Below are 21,235 nucleotides of genomic sequence, written 5' to 3' on the forward strand. Positions count from 1 at the left end.
GCTTCTTGGACATCTGTCCAGGAATCTTCTAAGAATCTGCTTCACCATCTTCAGTGTGAAAGGCAGTGAAGCTGCAAAGTTCTGGAAAAATAAAGTAAATTTTCAGCAAAATAATTGACAATTTCAAAACGTCAGTCAGAGCAGCTAGAAGCAGAGATACGTTTGAGGACTGCTGTTTGATGTAAGAAGGAGATAATGATTAATAATTTCTGCCTATGTTTGCTCAAATAAATTCTGTTCTCAAGTGGAGTTTTTTGTTAGTTACATTTTTGACGTTAACTTAACATCAAAAAGTTTGCTATAAAATCTTCTGAAGAAGGAGCTGTTCTGTGAGGGTTAGCAAATGTCTGATCTGAACATTTTTTTCTTATCATTGAAGTAAATGAAGTAAACTTTTTGTAGTTATCTGTCAGATACACGATTGGCACAACTAGTAGAATACTCTTTACAATGTTGATCACATCAAATTTTAATAGGATTATAATACCCTTTACAGCAGGTTTGCCAATTCTAGGGAGCTAATTTAGTGATTTACCTGCTGAGCAGTTAAATGTGTGTATACAGACTTTTATCAGTTTTGCTATAAATTAAACTCACAAAGCACAGGTAAATTGCCTGTTTGTGTCTGTTTTCAGTGAAGGCTTAATTTGCCTTTGTCTGACATTACAAATACAAGGGAAATCTGTAGTTCAGGGGTGCAGCTATATATGCTACAGAAGCACTATTTGATATTGGAAAACTGTATTATAAAACAGCATGTTTTGAAGTCCTTAAAGTAATGTAAAGCAAAACAACATGATCACTTGATTATAGATGTATTCTAATTTTCAAGCTTATTTTTTAGATTACTCAAAGTTATTTCAAAATATTTTCTGTGTTTTAGTACACTTCCATGAGGTTAAAAAAAAATGTGTGTATGTTTAATCAAGCTTTTCTGTGGATTGACTTGGCTCTTTTCATTCTTATATCTGCAAACATAGTAATAGACATTTCTGAACTAGAATGTGTTCAGATCATTCACAGCTTCAATGTTGACAGTAAAGTGATAAATTGGAAGAGTAAGAAATTGTGTTGTTTAGCAATTACAACTTATAAAAAGTATTTTAACAGTTTGAAGGGAATTGTTCTGGTGGTTCTGTTTTAGGGTTGTTGAGGTTGTGTTTTTCTCTGCTTTCTCTGTATCCCCTCTTTTCCTAATGACCTGAATTTTAAAACAGGTCTACCATTTTCAGGATTTGCTCAGCTCTTGAAGAGTACTCAGTTGGAGTTGCAGTCTTCATAGCAGCAGCCATGATTTCCTGGTGTCTTTAGCTACTCAAGGAGACTTATGCATCGGTATTCGTTCTGTTCTTATTTTTGTTGTGAGCCTCTTGTTTTTCAATAACTTGAACAAAATGGTTAAAACAACCATCTTATCTTTTGCCTTTTGGTTGCAATGCAAGACTAACAGTCTTTGCTGTGTTCTTGGTATGGAAGGTAGCGTGTTATGATTGTAAAGCGCACTATCAATCATAGCTATACAATATTGTTGGAAATTCAGATCCCAAATGAGTTCTGTCTAGAAGTCAGTCTTATGAAGGATATACTTATTTGTTGTATATTAACACTGCATGTGCTTATTTTCCAAAAAAAAGTACTGCAGTGTGCACTCACAAAGTGGCTTTCAGACGGCAACATCTTAGGGTTTAAAGGACTTTGCTGTATTTTTCTACCTCAGTAACTTTGTCTAGGTGAACTCATAAATTTAGCTTTTTTTTGTTGTTGTTTCCTTTCCTGTTTTAGAGTAATAATTTCTAAAAGATGGATTTTCTTTTAAGTTACTCTTTAGAAGATGGAAAACAAATGTCAGATGTGGATGAAATGTGTTTTTGCACTTGAATACTTCAAAACGCATTTCATCTTAAGGCAGAAATCCTGTGAATTTTACATGTTTAACTTTATGCAAAAAAAATTTTCTATTTATCTTTAGAATACCATAGTCAAAGGGATTTCACATCTATAAAAAAAAAATTGCAGGACTAGAGTTTTCATTTAACTTAGTTTTTTTTTTGAAAAATGAAATATTTGTGTGTCATGGTATCACACTTTCCAAAACAAGTGTTTTAAATGTTGTTAATATTCATATACAGTACAGTACCATTAATATTTATATACAATATCTATTTTTCAGGGTGATTCCGTGGAAACCATATTACCTTATGTGTTTTTCCTTCAGGAATTTAGAAAAACTTAAAATCTCTTTGTATTCAGATTGGAATGCATGACAATTGGAAATATATAATTGAGAAAAATAGAAATGAATAGAGAATTGAAGTTTGATTTAGACAAAATAATTTATTAAGAAATACATACTGTTACTTCCTTAGAGGATTGAACTGTTTAAATAATTTTTCTTTAAAATTAAAATGTACTTTTAAATTTAAATTAATACTTAAGTTTGTTAAGTACCATTAGTGCTACTCCACTACACAATGTTAAATTTAAATATCAACAGAAATAACAACTCGAATGGGTGTAAAGAAGAATCTTAGTACAAGTCACACCATTCAGGATTATTCAGAAATCACAGAAGGATAAGAAACCAGTTCCAAGATACAGGGGAAGTTCAAGTGCCTTTTTATTACTTGAATCTCCTCCTTGAAGATGACCTTACAGTTCTATGCAATTCATGTGTCTAGGTCATAGCTTTTAGAAGTGTTGTGAAAAAACTAAAATGAGAGGACTGACTGTTATTTCAGTCCTATAATAACTTGGGTTTCTGCTTAGATGCAACTTTATTGTAAGGACCATCAAGTCGGGAATGGTCTGTCTCTAAGGCATGATACCTCATTTTCTTAGATCTGTGGAAGGTTCTTTTTGCAGATGGTTCTGCGGGGTTTTGAGAAAGAGGCAAGAGGATTCATTCCTTTCTTTCAGGGCTGCACATTTGCATATAGTCAGTCATTCTTCAAGCAGCATTATGGAGAAGTTGGCCGTTTTTGCCTGATTCTGAACCCAGCTGTCATTTCTTTCTGTTTATTTCTAGGAATTTAGAACATACTGAATTAAAGCTCTTTGAGTGCTTCGTAAAGGCTTTTTATCAGAATGATCTTATCTAGTTGATTTGTGCAAGACTGAGCATTAACAGAGCTCTGAGGTCTGAGGTCTTTGGAATATACTTTTGTCAGATAAAATAGGGCAGGGGAATTGCCCTGAAATTGAGAGGTAGACAAATGATTTCTCTTTTTGCTTACATTTTAAAAATAATGTAAGGTTTCTCATGTTACTTTAATCAGAATAGTTATTTGTACATAATTTGGTTTTATTTTTTGCAGAGTCACGTGTAAGCTTTTGGATTTTTTTTCCTGGATGATTTTTTGATTATTATTACTGGTGAGAATCATAATCATCAAAAAAGAAGATCAGTCCAAAATAAATAATAAAAATTCTATGTCTGCAGAGCATTTATAGTGAGAAAAGTTCTGATTTCCATTGGTTAAGACAAAGTCAGCCAGCTGTTTACCATAAATTCAGTTCATGCGGAGTTGAACTCATTAAATGTCCACAGATAAAGTATATCCATCTGAAAGATGTTTTTTCCTATCCCCTCATGTAAGATTCCTCTTCCCAATGGAAATAACTGGTTTGTAACCTGCTTTTTCAGCTAAGCTTTTCAGCCCTCACTCCTTACTCATAGCCAGTTGTTTGCAGAAAAGCTGTATGATATTTTGAAATAATTAACCATCTGTGTATGGATGTGCATATATATATACAGTAGAAGTATGCCAGTATTTTAGAGGGTAACTAGTGAATTGCTCATTGAGGAGAAAGTTCAGGGTTTACTTCAGACAGGCAGATTTAATGTCTGGAACTTTGTTCAAAGCTAGACATTAAGAGAAAATACAATATGATACGATGTATTTTTTTTCTGTAAAACAGAGAAAAAGTTTACAAAATTCTAAATACTAGTATATGAAGATGGTTTATGAAATGATATTTCATTTTAGTAATTAGTTACCTGTTTTTGCAAAATTATGTAGCACGTGAAGCTGTATTCAAAGAAGGCATTTAGGATTACGTATGGCTAGTATACTGTCCAGTCATTTTGACAGAAATCTGTTTGGTGCATACTGAGCTGGGATAAGAGAGGATAGGAATTGATAAATGTTTCTCTTCCATATCCTTGCGATGTAACTAAGAAATACAGTTCCCATTTTACAGGTACAGAACTAAAGCAAAAAGACTAAAATACCACTGAAATCAATTCTTAATATATGCCAGATATTAAGAATGTAACCATCTCCAAAGGCTTCCATGTTTAAAGTTAGGTAGGTGCTTAAGTATCGAGCCGAGTCAAAACTTCTGTTTGGTGTCAAGAGATTGTATCAAGCCCTGAATGAATTTCCCCAGGCCATTGTAAGAGGAATTCTGTGGCACAAACTATTGGCTAGGTGTCTGACTGTAGTCCATAGTTATGTTTGCCTTCTCACTATGACCAAAAAAAATCACAATCACAGATTTTATGTTCCATATGATAAATGAATCTGCAGTTGGTGCTTCTCTTTCGCATGTCATCAAAGGTGGATTCATTCAGAAAGTTGAGCATTGCAGGTATTCAGTTTACATTTAGATTGAAGTGACTGTAAAATGATTTTTTGGGGGGAACAAAAAGGGAGGATTTGAAAAACACTGCAAATTAAAATACAAAGTAGTAGACAAGTGGAACCACTAAAAATTGCCCTTCTGGCCATTTTTCAGTCAGATACTTAATCAACAGTCTATCTTAAAAAAATGCAACTGGCATTGATTTTCCTGAAAAAAATCACTTAAATAATTTTATAGATTTTATATTTTGGTTTATTAACCATTCAGATTTCGGTTTTTTAAAAGGATAAATGATGCAGCATTGTGATGTATCTAAAAAGTAAAAGGATTGCATTCTAGGAAAATGTTAGCAGATCATATTCTTTCACTTGGACATGTTATAAAAAGGTCACAGAACCATGCTGAATCTAATGTGCTAGTTACCTTAGGGTTATTTATCTGCAGCAAGGGAAGATTGATGTGGAGTAACTAAAAGATTGATGTGGAGTAACTAGATCTAAATTCCTTTACTTCATCTTAAGCTTCGTCTTAACTTAGCTTGTATTGCATTTGTTCTACTTGTGTGAAATTTTTCTTGGAACTGTTTTGTGGAGGGGATGTGCATTTTCCTTGTTAGAAGTGACCAGTTGAAATGCAGAACTCCAAGGGAGTTTGTTTATTAAGAAAACCTTATGTTTTGCACTTAACGGGAAGAGAAGCACGAGAATTAAGGCACAAAACGTTTGATGAGAAGACCAAGAGGTGTATTTCTGGCCATCTGCTAATGTTTTCCAGTAAAATGAATCTTTAGTGTTAGATTGGCTGTAATAAAGTTATAAGCTGTGTTTGAAGTAAATTGGATATGCTGGTATGTCATACCAGCCATTCAAAAAGATAGCCAAGTACTTCTCAGAAGCCAAAGGAGATGGTTGATATGTTGCTGTTGGCAATACTTTCCTGCCATTGTAAGAAAGAAACTGAGAACCTGTTCGGAGGCAACACTGAAAATGTTTACAGTAAAACTCCCTCATCCCATTCGTGTCCTAAAGTCTCCCAACTGTGTGCAGTACGAAGGATGAATATTAGGGCAGCGTTGTTGAGGAGTCCCTGTTTGGTTTGAGTATTTTACATAGTGTCAGATTCAAAAATGTAAATGGTAGATGGGGAGGTGTGAAGAGGGAAAATCCGTTTTAGCTTTGAATGGGCCTGCCAAATAAAAAAAAATCTTATTATACAGGGTACAGATATGACTAAGGACAGCTTAAAGAAAATTGTTGTTTTTTAAATTATTATTTTGAAAGGCCTATGTAATTTTCTTTTATATCTTACATGATCTTCCTACGCTGATTTATTCTGCAAATGTAGAGGAGGTGAATCATATTTTTACTCCTGAAATCAGCTTTTAAAAGATTTTTACTTAAACACTTGACTACCTCCATGATTTGATCTGTTAGGCCTCCTTTTTTCCCCTGTTTAATTACGTGACAATATTTGACCATTTGAGCAGAAAATCAGAAGGGAAACACATTTCTCTAGTACAGTTTGGCAAAGACAGAGTATCTTCTGGGAACCTCTCTGTCTACAATTTTTGTAGTAATACTTAATACTGAAAATATTGCATTATATGTTGTAGGGTTGTTTTAGCTCAGATACTTCATTGTTTGTATTGCTAGTCATGTCTACTGCCATTACAAAATATAGTTTGGCAGTTATTCAGATAATTACTTTTATCAACAGATAAAAAGATGTTTCATAGTAACAAGTGTTTAGCCATGTCTAACTGCAGAAAGAGATGTAGTATTGGAAATTTTTTTATCTCACTGCAAACTTTATTCTGGAGCATGATGTATTGTGGTTGAATACCTGAGCTATGTTTCTGTGATACTTCCCTCTCTGTAAGAAACTTGCCTATATAAGCATTGCTTTGCCATGCTTTTGCAGTTATGATCTCTAGGATGTGATGTCCTGAAACAGTGAAGTACCATGAAAGATATTTAAAAACTATGTATTAACAGATTGAAATGAAGTACTTTTAGGTTATTTATAAAATGTAGAACTTCACCCACAATGTGTCTGTCACAGATGGAAAAAATGAATTTATTGACAAGTGTGCAGTCCATTGAAAAAGTTTATAGATATAAAATCCTACCCAAGGAATTAACAGTTTGTCTCTAGTATTGGATGTGAATTAGCTTTAAAAGAAGCATAAAATTGCATTGGGCAAGCAGATCTTATTGCCTGTGTATGAGAAGAAAGTCATGTGCCGTGTTTTCTTTCCTGAGAATGGCTTATGATTTTTTTTCCCCCTGAAACATTAACCAGACAGCATGCTACAATTATAACTTGTGTTTTGGGGATAAATATATACCACGTTTTCATTTTCTTCCAGAATGAGTGTGCTAGAGGAGCTTGCCATATATAATCAGATTTCAGAAGAGCCAGGAACTCGTTTGCAATCTGCTTCTAATCTCTTAAATGTACAGGTTACTTTTTGTCTTGTTGCTACTGTTCGCTTTTAGGCTGGCTCTTGTCATTAAGCCATAAGAAATAACATATAGACCAAAGTGATTCTTTGTATATCCAGAGAAATACCCACGCAGCTTAGCTTTTCAAAGGAAATGGAACTGGTGGTATTTGGGAAAAGGTTTTTATTCCTGCAATAGTTCATAAAAGTCAGAGATAAGTAGTAAGGGCAGCTAAATGCTTGCATTTGTCACACATTCACTGGAGGAAGAATGTGCTCGTCTTCTAAAATGCTGAAAAAAGAGAACGATTCTATAACTTTGTCATTTGTCATGGTCACAAATGTGTTCACCGCATCCCATAGAAAAATCATCTTATACTAGCAGAATGTAGGTTACCTAGCTAATTACTACCTCACCTCTGTTACGTGTGTTCTTACTGTGCAGTGGAAATTATCACTATGGCAGTCAAAGCAATATTTAGGCAATATGAGTGTCGTCATTGTCATATCTTTACACTTCACTGTTCTTCCAAGCAGTATCAATGCCATACTCTGTAATAATAAATAGGAGGGCAAATTAAATTTCTGAAAGCACCACTGTTTTAGCTGTGTGCATATACCCAAATTGCTCTGCTTAGACAAAATCAGTTTGGAATTGTTTATGTAATATATAATAACTTTTTTGTGCTGTTGCCTTATAAATTGCTTTATAATAGATATAACTAGTTAACATCTATAGTGATTTTAATAGAATGATTAGTTTTAACAATATAAATAATATAGGTGCTGAGAGCAAGTGTTGAAATAGTTGAAAAATTAAATGTAGTAGATACCATTGTTTCATAATAATTTCTGTTTTGGGGCCTATTCAAAATACAAATTAGATAGCATTTAATTGCTAAAGCTGGTTAAATGTAAGACTAATTTTAATATGGCTTAAGTGAAATGGTGACTTTGATGTAGTTGAGAAGCAATTTAAAAAACCCACTGGTTATTTAGGCTTGTAGCTTCAAGTTTATAATCACGTTTTATTAAAGTTCTTTGATGCTATGCCTCCTAAGAGTACCTCCTTAAAACAAATTAAAATGCTAATTTTAAAGGAAGATACTTATTTTACTGATGCTGCAGTATGAAATTTAAATGGGTAACTGCTGTATTATTAAGTATTCATGTTTGTTTGTGTGTATATATCTATATAAATAAATGTTCAATGTCTCATTTAAACACAGTATAAGAAGACAGAGAAAAACATTGTGAGTAATAAGTGTTTTGTCCCATCTACCTTTTGACAGGAGAATTAGATGACAGAGAACAGGCAAAGCTGGAAGTAAAAGTATGGGATCCAGATAGCCCCCTTACTGACCGTCAGATTGACCAGTTTTTAGTTGTAGCACGGTAAGATTAAAATCCTCTAATAAAAGAAATTTCCTTTTCCTTTTTCTGCTGGCTATTTATTCCCCTATATCGTGTTACTCAACTTGTTTTCCGTTTTGTGACGTTTCCCACAGTTAGCTAAGAGAGAAAATCAGACCATAACCTTCTGCATATTTATCGAAGCTAGCAATACAATAAAAGAGGAAGAGAGGTTTCTGTAATAATACTAGACTGCCTGTATTTCAGCTTATGGCAGAATTTAATACTTTAAATCTAGACATTAATTCACTTTCCCTTCTGAATAAGTGAAATAGGATTTGTTTGCTCATGTTTCAGACTTTTACTGTCATACTTGAAATTTCAGAATGCAATATAAAGTTAAGAATGTAATTAAAATATAAACAAATTAAACGATTACAGAGTTTGTCAGATTTGCATATAAGTTGGCTGTGATATTCAGTGCAATTATTTTGGATGAAAGTTGACATAAAGAATTTCATTAGTGAAAAATCTGACCGACTCAGTTTTATAAGTTAACATATGATTATACAGATGGTGAACATTAAAGCCTTTTAAAAATAATATCTGTACTTTTAAAAAATACTCCTTCAAATTACTGTCATCTTTTTACTGAAGGACAAATCTACTTTCATAAGATACAGCATGTTTCCCTCTGTCCTGTAATTCATACTTACAAATACATTGCTGTTCTACCTTAAAGGATGGCAGAAAACTGCTAATCACAGCTAATGTAGGGATGTTATCCTGAATCATTCCATCTCCCCCCCCTTTTTTTTTTCTCTAACTTGGATGCAGAGCATAGTCTCAAGTCTTGTCAGGTGAATAATACTTTAGTGTTGTATCCAGGTTTTGGTTTTTTTATTCTTGTCTCCCTTCTGAATAAAACATTACAGGAAGGAAAAGGAGAGAGAAATTGTGCTTTATATTTTCCAACTTATGCATATTGTGTACTGGGTTGCTGATTTATTGTTTTGCAGGATCTACCCAGGTTTATCTCTTCCCCACTTAATAGGTCTATATCCCTTCTGTACAGCAGTAGAAAATGCTTATCCCTGTTAAGTTCCCGGCCAAGTTGGAGAATAACGAACTTGAGCATGTATCCATTCACAAGATCATGATGTGTGGGAGATGCTCCGTAGAGCAGACCTTTCAGTGATGTTGCAGAGATGTAAGCCTGAGATCTGAGGAACCAAACAAACAGAACTGTTATATCACCAGCAGTGTATTACCTGGAGATGTATGGGTTGACCGTATAGCATGCCTTCATAGCATGTCTTCAAAAAGATGTGAATGCCTTCATCTCTTCTGTCTGAAGGTGAAGAGTTACAAAGCTGATTTCAAGTATTTTCTGAAGAGCTTATTCACTACCTTCACATCCCTTCTCTTCCAACTTTTCAGCTACTCTGAGGAGCTGAAGTGTACTATAAAGCTGAAGATGTTCCCAAAGGAGTATACTGGCCAGCAGTGTACTGGGAAGTGACAGGGATAAATGGTTGGACTCTCTAGAGAAAAACAAGCTTTTTCTGTTTCACTTTATCTAGGACACCCTGTGCAATGCTGCAAAGGCTCTGACCGTGACTGCATTCTTCCAAAAGTTGATAAATTTCTGTAAATAAGGTTTTTGTTATGACAGGAATGTCTTGACCATCACTTACTAGTTGTAGCTATCCAAGATCTCGTGGTAGACCAATCACTAATGGCCATCAGATGTTACTCAGAAGCTACTTTCTTGATACTCTTCCCCAAACCTCCACCCATCTTTATATGCTGCTTTCTGACTAACAAGACTTCTTTCTAAAATCCTACATACTTGTGCTCACAGGTTGCAGGATTAGATCTTTGTTGTATCAAGTAGTTCTGTGACAAATTCTCATAAATCTCTGGAGAAACAGTTCACCTTAGATCATTGTGGTGGCTTTGTATTAACTGTGTTGTGTGCTCTGCTATTTTGCAGACCATTAAAAGCTGCTTGATTAATAGCAGAGCTGCTTCATGATCTGGTAAACAATGCTTAGATGGTCAGAAGATCTTTCTGCCATGTCCTAACTGCAGTTAACTGAGCATTTGCTATGCATGCTGGTTTTCCCATGAGAAAGGGATTTCTCTGGTTTCTGGAAATTATGTTTGATTTTTATACCTGCAAATTTGAAATTCAGTTAATAAAATTTTTTTTCTAAATATTTTCCTCTATGTGATTCTGGTTAAGTGTGCTCATGACATCTGTATTTCAACTTGAATAAGATTTTTCACGTGAACCTTGTACATGCTGCATCAAGGGCATAAAGTATTTCTTATAAGATTTTTTTTTTTCAGTCTGCTTTGGTTGAAGGAAGAGTTGCTTTTGTCCTTATAGACTTCAGGTTCTTCAATCACACAAGCACTCTGTGTATCTTTGTTCTTTAGAAGATATTTGACTACTGTCTTTTTCTATTTTATATTGTCCATTTGCAAGAACATTTGTACTTGGTGCTGGCCATGTAGCTTTCCCAGTCTTGCAAGATCTGTTTACTGTCTCAGGAAGAAAAGGCCTTTTATCTAGATTTATCTGCTTAGTAAATCTGTAGATCTATCATTAAACACGTACATACAGCAAACAGGTGATCATAAAGATAAAAGAATGTGCGTATCCTGTCCAGAAATCAGAGGTAGTGGTTCCAGAAAAATCTACAGAGACTTACAAAGTGTGCGAGGACTTGAAGGGAAAGATTTTCAACCTGGAGCTTCCATACGCCATTCTGTGGACTTTACAGCCTTTTACAGTCTGAACAAATATTGGGAGTGCATTACTGCTGCTACTGAAGCATAATTTGGAGAGGGGCCCTTGCCTGAAGTATTAAAGGCACCTATTACGAGGAACTTAAGGCATCAGGCTATGTTTCCAAGTTTGTTTTTTTTTTTTTTTTTTTTGGAGGATACACCATCAATTGTACTCTGGCAATGAGAATTCCAACATCAGCATCTTCCACTCACTTCAAGCATAATAAAACTTCCTTGACCAATTTTTATTCTGTCATTTTTCTGTCTGTTATTCTATTGGCAACAGTTCTGTGTCTAGTAGCTTCAAAGAGGAGTAGAACTCTGAGAAGATGCAAAAGCAGTTGTCAGGATTATAGGTCTGTTGATGTTAGCAAATAGTATAGTCCAGTAGAAACAGATTTGTAGAAAGAAATGTTGATTCTGAGCTCTTGGTATCCATACTATGCATGTTTTGAGGGGGTTTGTTTTTGGACTAACTAGTCTGTTCCTGTGGACTGAACTACTAGTATGTGGAGCATGACTTCTTATTTTACTTTAGCAGAAATTCAGTCCGTATGTGCCAAGACAGTTTTGTGATGTTGACCAAAGTGTGGTAAATAAAGATGCTGGGGATATTTGCTTTGAAACTCCCTTTCTTATTTGAACTAAACACTAATATAAATGCACTCTGTCAGGATGTTGCGCAATCATGTCTCTCTGTCATTCCTAATATACAAGAAATACTTTATTTCCTTGTAAGACCGGACTTTTTTTAACCTGTTGCATGTTGCATAGCAGTAAGAAATACAAGATTTCCTATTGTGTATATGAATTAGTAATCCTGTTCTTTCTTTACTTGTCAAGTGGTCCGAAAGAGTCTTGACCTAGATTCGGATGTGATGGGAGATGTGAGTCCAGTCTGGATAGAAGCTGGGAGACATAGACCTGACCTGTTTCTTCATTTTCTTTCTACCTGTTAATTTGGTCTAAAATTCATTACAGGCTAAGTTTTTGATATATCATGGATCTATTTATATACTTCATGTTGCAGTAAAGATGTTAAGTCAACAAAATTACTTAAATTCACTTAATTCTTCTGTTTGGCTAGATTATCAACATATTTCTTTCAGAAGATTTCTGAACTAATCTGTTTGCCAGACGTTTGTGGTTTCAGCTTATTTCTAACTAAAACGGATTTTTGAAAGTGAATTAAAATAGCCTTTAAGCATTGCATGTGCATCTCAACTTCAAAATTTTGTTCGAGTCATGTGAAGTGAAAAGCTCATTGTTTACCTCTGTTTAATATAACACATCTCCCTTCATTTGAAAGCTTGCTTATTTTTTGATTTAAAATCACGGAAGAATGGACAACTATGTCCCATTCGTTTTCAGTTATAGCTTGATCCTTCCTGTATTGTTTTCACTTTTCCATGTTCTTTGAAGGAGTATTTATATTCATTTTCTGTTATTAACCATTGATTTGGTTATTAGTGCTTGTGGTGGTAAGTGGGAATGTATTTCTGAAAGAATTTATCTTACTGTGAGGAAGGGAACAGAGTGCTGCTTCAACTAGTAATATTTCTTTTATTGCTTTTATTGCATTCAGGAGAAGAATCCACTCATCAGTAGAGCACAATAAGTGAAAATACTTTAAAATGTGCTTAAAACAGTAATAATCTGTAACTCTGTGCTTACAAGATATTTCAGTGTAGTCAGTGGAAGTATACAAGACAGCAAGAGCTTATTAATGAAAATAAGTAAATAAATATTCACTAGTTAGAAACCTTGAATATTAGTGTGCTTGTGGATTCTTTTGAGGTGCTGAGAAGTGACAGGAATTAGAGTCTCCATAAAAGGGAGAATTAAGTGTAATGGCAGAGATAATAAATGTAATGAAGATATTAAGCAGCATTAGCCTCAGGATTGATATTTGGGGGACACAACTAGTGACTGGCCTCCAGCTGAGTTGGACTTTATGATACTGGTCACAACCTTTGGAGTATGGCATTTCAGCCAGTTTTCAGGCCACCTCACTGGCCATTTATGTAGCCTGTACTTCACCAGTTTGTCTGGGAAAATATTACAGAAGACAGTATCAAAAGCCTTGCTAAGGTCAAGAAGAACAACATCCACTGCTCTCCTCGTATTCACTGAACAAGTCATTTTATTGCGAAAGGCTATTAGTTTGGTCAGGGTTGATTTACTCTTAGTAAATCCATGTGGAATCATCATCCTTACCCAGCTGAAGAGTCAGTCTCTATAATGTATCTTTATCTGGGAACTGTTCTGTGCTGCTGATCATCCTCTGGTGTAGTCTTCTGTACCTTTTCTTGTAGTAATAGTGAATTCTGAGATGGAGAGCAGAACCATGCCAAGTATTTAAAGGTATGGATGCACTGTAGATTTATACAACAAATAATAATTACTTTTGAATAAGTAATTCAGAAAGGTCTCCTGTTTTGTTTTCCATTCCTTTTCCGATAATCTCTAAAAAATATGTATGTTTTCCTGTGACTTATGGAGAACTGAGCTCAGGTTTTCACTATACAGTCCATAGAGAATCCTGCATTTTCTTACAGAATGAGCACAAGTAATTTATTATCATCACTGTGTGTGTGTGTACATATGTATGTACGTATGCAGGGATATCAGTGCAGTTTTTGGTGGGACTTGACTGATGTCTTTCCGAAAGGTTTTGACTTGTTTGGTTATTTACCTTTTTTTTTTTCCTCCCTTTCTTCACGTGTTTTTTTTTTTCTTAACAGTTGAATTTTTCTATTTCCCTTAAAAGCGTAGTTGTTGACAGGGTATGACATTGCCATTTGCCTGTCATATATAACTTACTCTCTTTGCTCATCTTGGACATCCCTGCAAATTCTCACATACACGGCTATGTCTTTACACAGGCTGTGTTTAAATCCTGCCAGCTCTTCCTATATAATACCTGTAAAATTCCTCATCTAGTATACCCACAGCGACAGCTTCCATCCAATCTCTTATTATCTTATTTTTTGATTACTTCACTTCTCTGACTTTGTTGTCTTTTCAGATCAGTTTAAGACACTACTGTGAAATTTATTCTTCATTGCTTTCATCATGCCCCTGTACTCTTTGCCTACTTCACTTCAGTAACAAGATACCAATCCTGTCTCCTACTAGCACATTCTTACCCATGCTTACAAAGCACTATATAAACCCTAAACCAAGACAATACCACTGTCTGTTATACTGGGCAATACTCCAGTATAGATTTCTAAAAGCATCTATATCCGTCTCATGTATTTAAATGTCACAGATTTGAGTTAACAGAAGTTTGGAGCAGCGTATTTTCAGTGCTACAGAATACCTGATCTGAAGTTTTGTCTGAACACAGGGCTCTGAGGCACAAGAAAATAGCAATAAATGGAGTATCTGATACCTCCCCCCCCTTTCCTCCCCCCCCCAACTTTTAATAGTCCATAGTTTGTTTCCTGAAGCTAGTAAAACTATTTGGAAGTGGTACAAAGTTTAATAATAAAATAATAATTTACCAGTTGAATGGTGCCCATAAGTTCCATTGTTTTGAAACATCGCTGTGCTAGGAATGCTTTGGCAGGCTGTCTTTGAAGCTCTACTTCTGGATGAGTGGTCAAAAAGTGAACTGCTTCATCCCTACAAAGTTTTCTGTCAGGTTTTTTGGATTGCTTTTGTTTTTTTTTTCCCCATGTAGATATTGTTGATTTTTGTAGAACTTACGGATTTATTACGTAGTCTTAGATTCTAGCCCCAGATTATTTTGATTTGCTTTACATTTGTCAGCTGCAATCTCTGTTATAAGGCCTTAAGATAACTTTCTTGGTTCAAGTGGTTAAGATGATTAAAATGAGATTACAGTTACCTAACTAAGGTAACACTAGGTTACTTTATCTAGCTCTTAAAACTCTTATGCCTGCTTGCTTGTAGAGTCTGTACAAAAAATGATCTTTGTTGATATCAGTAATTGCTTTTCATTCTTGTCCATCTCACTGCTGCCTTTGTAATTTGCTGTCTGCATGCTTTCTGGCCAAGGTCAGCTTTCTTATTTTGTTTTGTATGGTGGGGGGTGTTGGTTTCTATCTGAAGTCTCTTTGAAGTTTACAGTACTTTTAATTACTTATTGAATAACCAATCTGTTAGTAGCTTGCTGAATACAGTTTTTTGTTATATTAGTTTATTATTGTTATTCTTGAATTAAACATAGTTACAGTTAACTACATAGTTACAGTGTTCGTAGTCATTCTTTAGATCCTACCGATTTATGGAACATTTACATTTGAAGAGTCCATCTGAAAGAAAAAATGAGTAGTTAGGGTCGGACTGTTCAGTCTGCATTGAGTGAGTAACCTGGAAAGTCTTACAATTCTATTTTGCTAGCAGATAGGTAAAGACAATAGCGTGGGTTCTGGAAATGGGCATTGGTTTTGCTTTTAAAGTTTTAAAAATCATCCTTGGTCTGTATTACTGGAAAAAATCATGCAAGCAAAAATCACAAATTAAATTTTATGAGCTTTATATTAATGTGTACCTCATACCTGTATTTTTAATGAAAAACATAAATATTATTTTTAATACTTTTTAAAATTAGTATTTATAATTGGATTTTGATCGTGTGGCTAGATTATACAGAGCACCTACTATCACGGTGTTAAATTTGGGGACTAGGTTACCATTTAACAGGCAAATGCTCTAAAATTCCTGTGCTTGCTTGGGTTGTCTGAAAAATTCCGCATCCCTCAAAAGATTCCAGGGAAAGATGAATCGGAAGTTAATGTTGCTTTCAGGGTAGAGCCTCAGACACTCCACCCCTTCAAAATGACACACTGCCTACATTTTATGATGGTTTTTACCATTTACACATACCCCAATTCCAGTGGCAGTTGTGGTCCTTCCCTCCTCAGTGTGACATTGATAGTGATGTCAACTAGTGCATCAATTCTTACTTCTTTATCACTTTAAAGTAAACCTAGCTTTGTATTATGTCTTAATTTTGACTTGACATACTGGACAAGCTAATTCACATCTGCCTAGAAAGTCTGAAGGCAGCCTGATGTGTTAAAGTAAATGGTTTGAAAGGACATATTCTTTGCAAATTCCATAGCATACTCTGATTTTGCTTTAGAAATGTCATCAAAAATAGTGTTAATTATGCAAAAGGAAGATAAACCAGTAAGTAGCAGCAGAAGGGAAATATAGTCATGCTACATGTTGCTTTATTGGTTTGAACAGTAGTGACAGAAGGATTAAAGGAAAGACTGTTTAGCTACAACCTTTATCAATGCCAGCATATTTAATGGGGTTGACTGACTATCAGGAAATGTGTTGAGAATACAGCCGTGTTCTTAGGACTGGTTTGTAGAGAGATACTGTTTTATGTACTGCAAAACTTTAATCACATATTTGTTGCATATTTGCCATCCTAGTGAAGAAGGAGCGAAGGTTGTGGAATATAGCTTATTTACTCTACAGCCTTCAGAAATTTAAATGAATAATTTCTGGAGTGTGAATCACTGCTGTTTAATCTTAATTCTGTCTTAAAGTTTTTGGCAGAGAGTAGTGAAACATACCTTCATTATTAAATGTTTTGAGATCTAAAATAAATTTGAAATAACAGTTAAATGTTACCAGTTTCTTCATGATCAAAAATACACCTTGGCAGGTAAAACTCTTGAGGCACCTTATATTATTATGTCGTTGACTATAGAGGCTATAATATGCATTGACCTGATACTTTTAGCATGTTCATTTCTGCCAATGACCTAATTGGTACAATTCTGCACAGATACTTTACATGGAATGTAATTGCTGAATGAGGTTCCACTCCTTAATCAGAGGCTTGCAGTGATCCTAAAAATGTTAGGTGTTGTAATTATGTCCTTGAATTTAGAGGGACTTGCATCATAACTGCAACAAACATTTTTTCTAATATTGTAGTGACACACTACATCACCAGATTCATTATCTTACTCAGTGCTGGAGCAGCACTTGTTTTATTAATTTGTAGTGTTTCACGTGTTTTGTGGCATCTTTACTGATTTGTCCTATGATATGCTGAGCCCAGTAAAATTCACTTACTCTTTTTTTTGCTTCACAGTATATGTTAGATGTGCTTCCAAGCAAAGTTTGAAAGCTAAAACAGTTACTATCACACTCATCCTCCATCCTTATGCCTTGTCTTTTGTTGCTGTGGTTATTTTTGAAGTTTCATAAATGCCATGTACAATCAATCCATCAACAAAAATACAACAAAAACGTAAGGCTTGGAGAAAACTATGTATATATGGATGCAGTTTGAATACTTTTATTGAGTAGGTTGAGAGAGGCATTTATTTTATTACTACTTAATACTAAGGTCAGTATGCTTTCATTACCTTACTGGTAGAAGCAGTAGATGGGCATTACTGAGGTGAATCAAATGTTAGTATTTTCTGTGTTACTTACCTGTAATTCTGCTAATAGAGTTAGTTGAGGAACATGGTAGTTCTCCTATTTCAATCGTGTTTGAATTTATTGAACAGTATTTAGACTTTTTAATTTCAAAAATAGTGGCTATAGTTACAAAACCCAAACTGGCTAGTGTCTTTGACATCATAATAAATAGAAAATTGGTACATTAGAATTCTGTGGGTATCTTTTGTTTTCCTGCTGTTTCAAGGTATTGGGTTTTTTACGTAGGATGTTTCTCCTTAGGGAGAGGGTCAGAATTTTTACTTTCATGCTTGCTGGCTTGTCTTTATCAAACTGTCCTTTATTAGCAAAGATCTGAAATCTTGGAATTATGGTATGTGACTTTTATTTTAAACCAACACTTCTACAGACACAACAGAGAGTCTGCTAATCAAAAAAAGAGGTTAAATCTTTCTGTGCATTTACTGTCTACTGTTTCTCTTGTAGGGCGGTTGGCACGTTTGCTCGAGCACTGGACTGCAGTAGTTCTGTCAGGCAACCTAGTTTACACATGAGTGCAGCTGCTGCTTCCCGAGACATCACATTGGTGAGTGGCTTGTTAAAAATTCTATGAAGTTTTTACATCTAGAAATTCAGTAGAATCTGTTACTCCATAATCTCTGTCCTCCAGAGATCTGCTTTCTTCTAGATACCTGCTTGCAAGGTATCTGCGTATATAGTCAATATCCTGTAGGATTTCTATAAGGCTGTTGGTGCTGCCTGTTCGGGTCATACTGTGAATTAATTGACTTCAACAGAAATGTACTTATATATGATATCCTCAGTTGTGACAATTTGCACAGTAGCAGTGTGGGTAATACACATTTTTTTATAAAGCTTCGCTCAATATAGTTGATTAATAATGTGATTTAAATTATGTTGTAATAACACTGAGCATTGTCTAGATAATATATTATATATATGGGTCTGTAAATATTGTAAAGAGTATAAACAATCAGACTTGTAAGCAATTTTTTGAAGAACATTTTACTTAGGATGTCCTTAGGATGCTTCCTTAGGATATTGAAATACTAATTATACATACTGCATCTTTAAGAGAAATTAAATTTTATAAATATGTATATACACATGCGTGCGCGCGCACACACACACACACACTTATATAAAGTATATATATAATGTTACAGACCAAAGTTTTGTCCCAGTATTTGCTGAGATTATGAAACATGCTACGGTAGTGAAAGCATGCCAGGAAGACTATGCAAGAGCAAAATCTTACTGTTTGACAGAATCAAATTTGATTTAGCTTTCCAAAGACACCAGCGAAAGGAGTTTATTATTTTAAGAATTTGTGTACAACATTATATAATAGGTAAGGGTCATGTAGAGCTGTTATTCATCAAATACTCAAGTATTACAACTAGGGGCATTCAGTGAAGTGGACAGATACTTAGTGGGTAGAGAGCCTCTGGAATTTAGCGCTGTAAGAACTGACAACATCAGCAGGTTAAAAAGGGAGGAGATTAAAAATGTTATGGACAACAGGTCCATAATAGTTACCATTGAGAATTGGCAGAGGTATACTATCTAGCATTCCTAATTCCCAGGGGTTGTGGATGTTGGAGAATGAAATGGGGGTGAACCTCAAAGCATGATTAGACTTGCACATTCTTTCTAAGTAGCATCTCCTGGTGCTGCTGTGAGAGTATTTGGCTAGATAAATCATTGGTCTGATCCACTTGGGCAATTTTTGTTTTTAAGATAAAATGTTAGTATGATGAGAAAAATAGTTAAGGTCTTAAATTTTACAGAGTACGTAGAGATTATTAAACAGGAAACTGTCTCAGTGTGGGCTGAGAGAGACAGTGGTAGAATGTATAAAGTGGTAGTAGATAGAAAGCTAGTGGCAGTGTGTAGTGTTTTCAGTAATACTGAGGAGAATTTCTTTTGCATTCAAAAGATACTTTTTCTGTTTCATACTCCCTGGTACGACCTTAGTGACGTAATTCTATTTGCATTAAATGTTTTATACTTTTTCCCATCAAAATAGTTCTCCAGTTTAACATTTTTCATTTTATTAAAATTTCATTAGATTGAGCATTTCTAATAATTCCCATAGAATGCAGGTCTTTCTTACAGTATTCAGTGATTAATATAATAGATTCATCCATATAGCAGTTTCTTTTTGTTTGAAAGTATCTGTGCAGTGCTGCTAATAAAGTGATACATTTAGTGTTTGAGTGCCATATAAATGTTTCTCCTTTGCAAATGATCCATTAAGTTCCATTACACTTAATGAAGGGAATATCTTATAATGAGGCACTGGAGGAGCCACCCCAGGTTTAATTATTGCGTCTGTTCTTTCTCATTTTTCTGCCCCCTCAGCTTTTTAAAACCTTTCTCTTTTGATCCTTGGTAATGTACTCTCTTCTAAGTTAAGAAAAGAGATATTTGTGTTTGTGTTTATAGTAGTTATTCTTTCATATGGTCTCTTGTTAATTGGGAGCATATTTTGAGCCACACTTAGTACAGATATTTGCAAAAGTGACGTATTAATGCTTTAGAGGTGATACAGTATCACACTAAGAAAATTGGTTGTTTCAGTTAGGTGACTGTAAACAGACTAATAGAAAAAAAATGCACAGGTTATAAACATGAATAAATTGAAGATAATGTGCACATTAAGGAGTTCTTGCCAGCTTAACAGCTAGTGAGTGGTTACTTTCAGATTTCCTTATCTCAAAGATGTGGGGGGAAGATAATGAGACAGGAAACTGCCAAGCCATTTGGAAAGTCCTGCTGAAAGACCTGAAACCGTGTGGGCTGAACTTCTTAGATGGTAGAAGTCGCCAAAATGTCCTGAAGCAATGTGGGATTTCATACTCTTTTTATTTTACAATAATAAAGATTTGTGAGACATACAGCTTCCTGAAGCTTATATCTCTCGCCTTCTCAAACCCAATGTTTTCTTTTATAAAGAAGCTTGATCTCTGAGAAGAAAAAGAAACTGGAAAGACTTACTGGTTTGGATTCCTAAATACTACATAGTGCATCCATTGGTGAGAGGCATTAAAGCAAAGCAGGTTGACAAGTCACTGTGCTCACTGCTTTCAGTGGGTTTGTCCTGAAGAGCCTGTGTTATTTTACTATAAAGAACTAGTTTTATTCCCTGGTGTCTCTTGAAAATAAACAATATAAACGTGCTTTTCCTTTGAATTATATGTAACAAAACTTTTTATTGAATTACATAAGATTTCTGTATAGGTAGCCCCTGCAGCAAACATATTTAAAATATTATTATAGTATTAAGACTACAGAAAAGGCAGCTTGTTTTTGGATCTACATGCTACAGCTTGTTTGCAGTGTGCCTGGCCACTCCTTTTCTCCCCAGACCCACGCTGCCTTTCCTTGGCTTGGCAAATGGTGTCTTCCCACCTGCTTAAGTTTGCATTTGAAGTTCCCTCTGCCAGTGTGGCTAATCCCTTCCTGCTGGCCCAGGGAAGCTCTAGGCAAGTGCTCTTAGGGAGGGGTTGCTCTCCCTCCGTACTCCAGGGTCCACTTCAGGAGAGGCACTGACAGCTCTTCCCAGCCTCCTGCCCTTCATGCATCGTGTACTACTTTCTTGTAGTCCTCAGATCCTTGGGAAAAGCAAAC

The 21,235-nt window shown here is 35.0% G+C and overlaps 1 protein-coding gene across 1 annotated transcript in view; it reads left to right on the forward strand.

Moving 5' to 3' along the window:
* The window catches only part of MTA3 (metastasis associated 1 family member 3), a 139,985-nt gene that overhangs the window by 46,421 nt on the left and 72,329 nt on the right, over nucleotides 1–21,235 (forward strand). Inside the window, exons 7-8 of the mRNA XM_062573590.1 lie at nucleotides 8,320–8,422; nucleotides 18,068–18,167. Coding sequence (XP_062429574.1) covers nucleotides 8,320–8,422; nucleotides 18,068–18,167 — 203 coding nt within the window. The remainder of the gene's footprint in view (nucleotides 1–8,319; nucleotides 8,423–18,067; nucleotides 18,168–21,235) is intronic.

Source organism: Rhea pennata, chromosome 3, assembly GCF_028389875.1.
Source record: "Rhea pennata isolate bPtePen1 chromosome 3, bPtePen1.pri, whole genome shotgun sequence".
Classification (NCBI taxonomy): domain Eukaryota; kingdom Metazoa; phylum Chordata; class Aves; order Rheiformes; family Rheidae; genus Rhea; species Rhea pennata.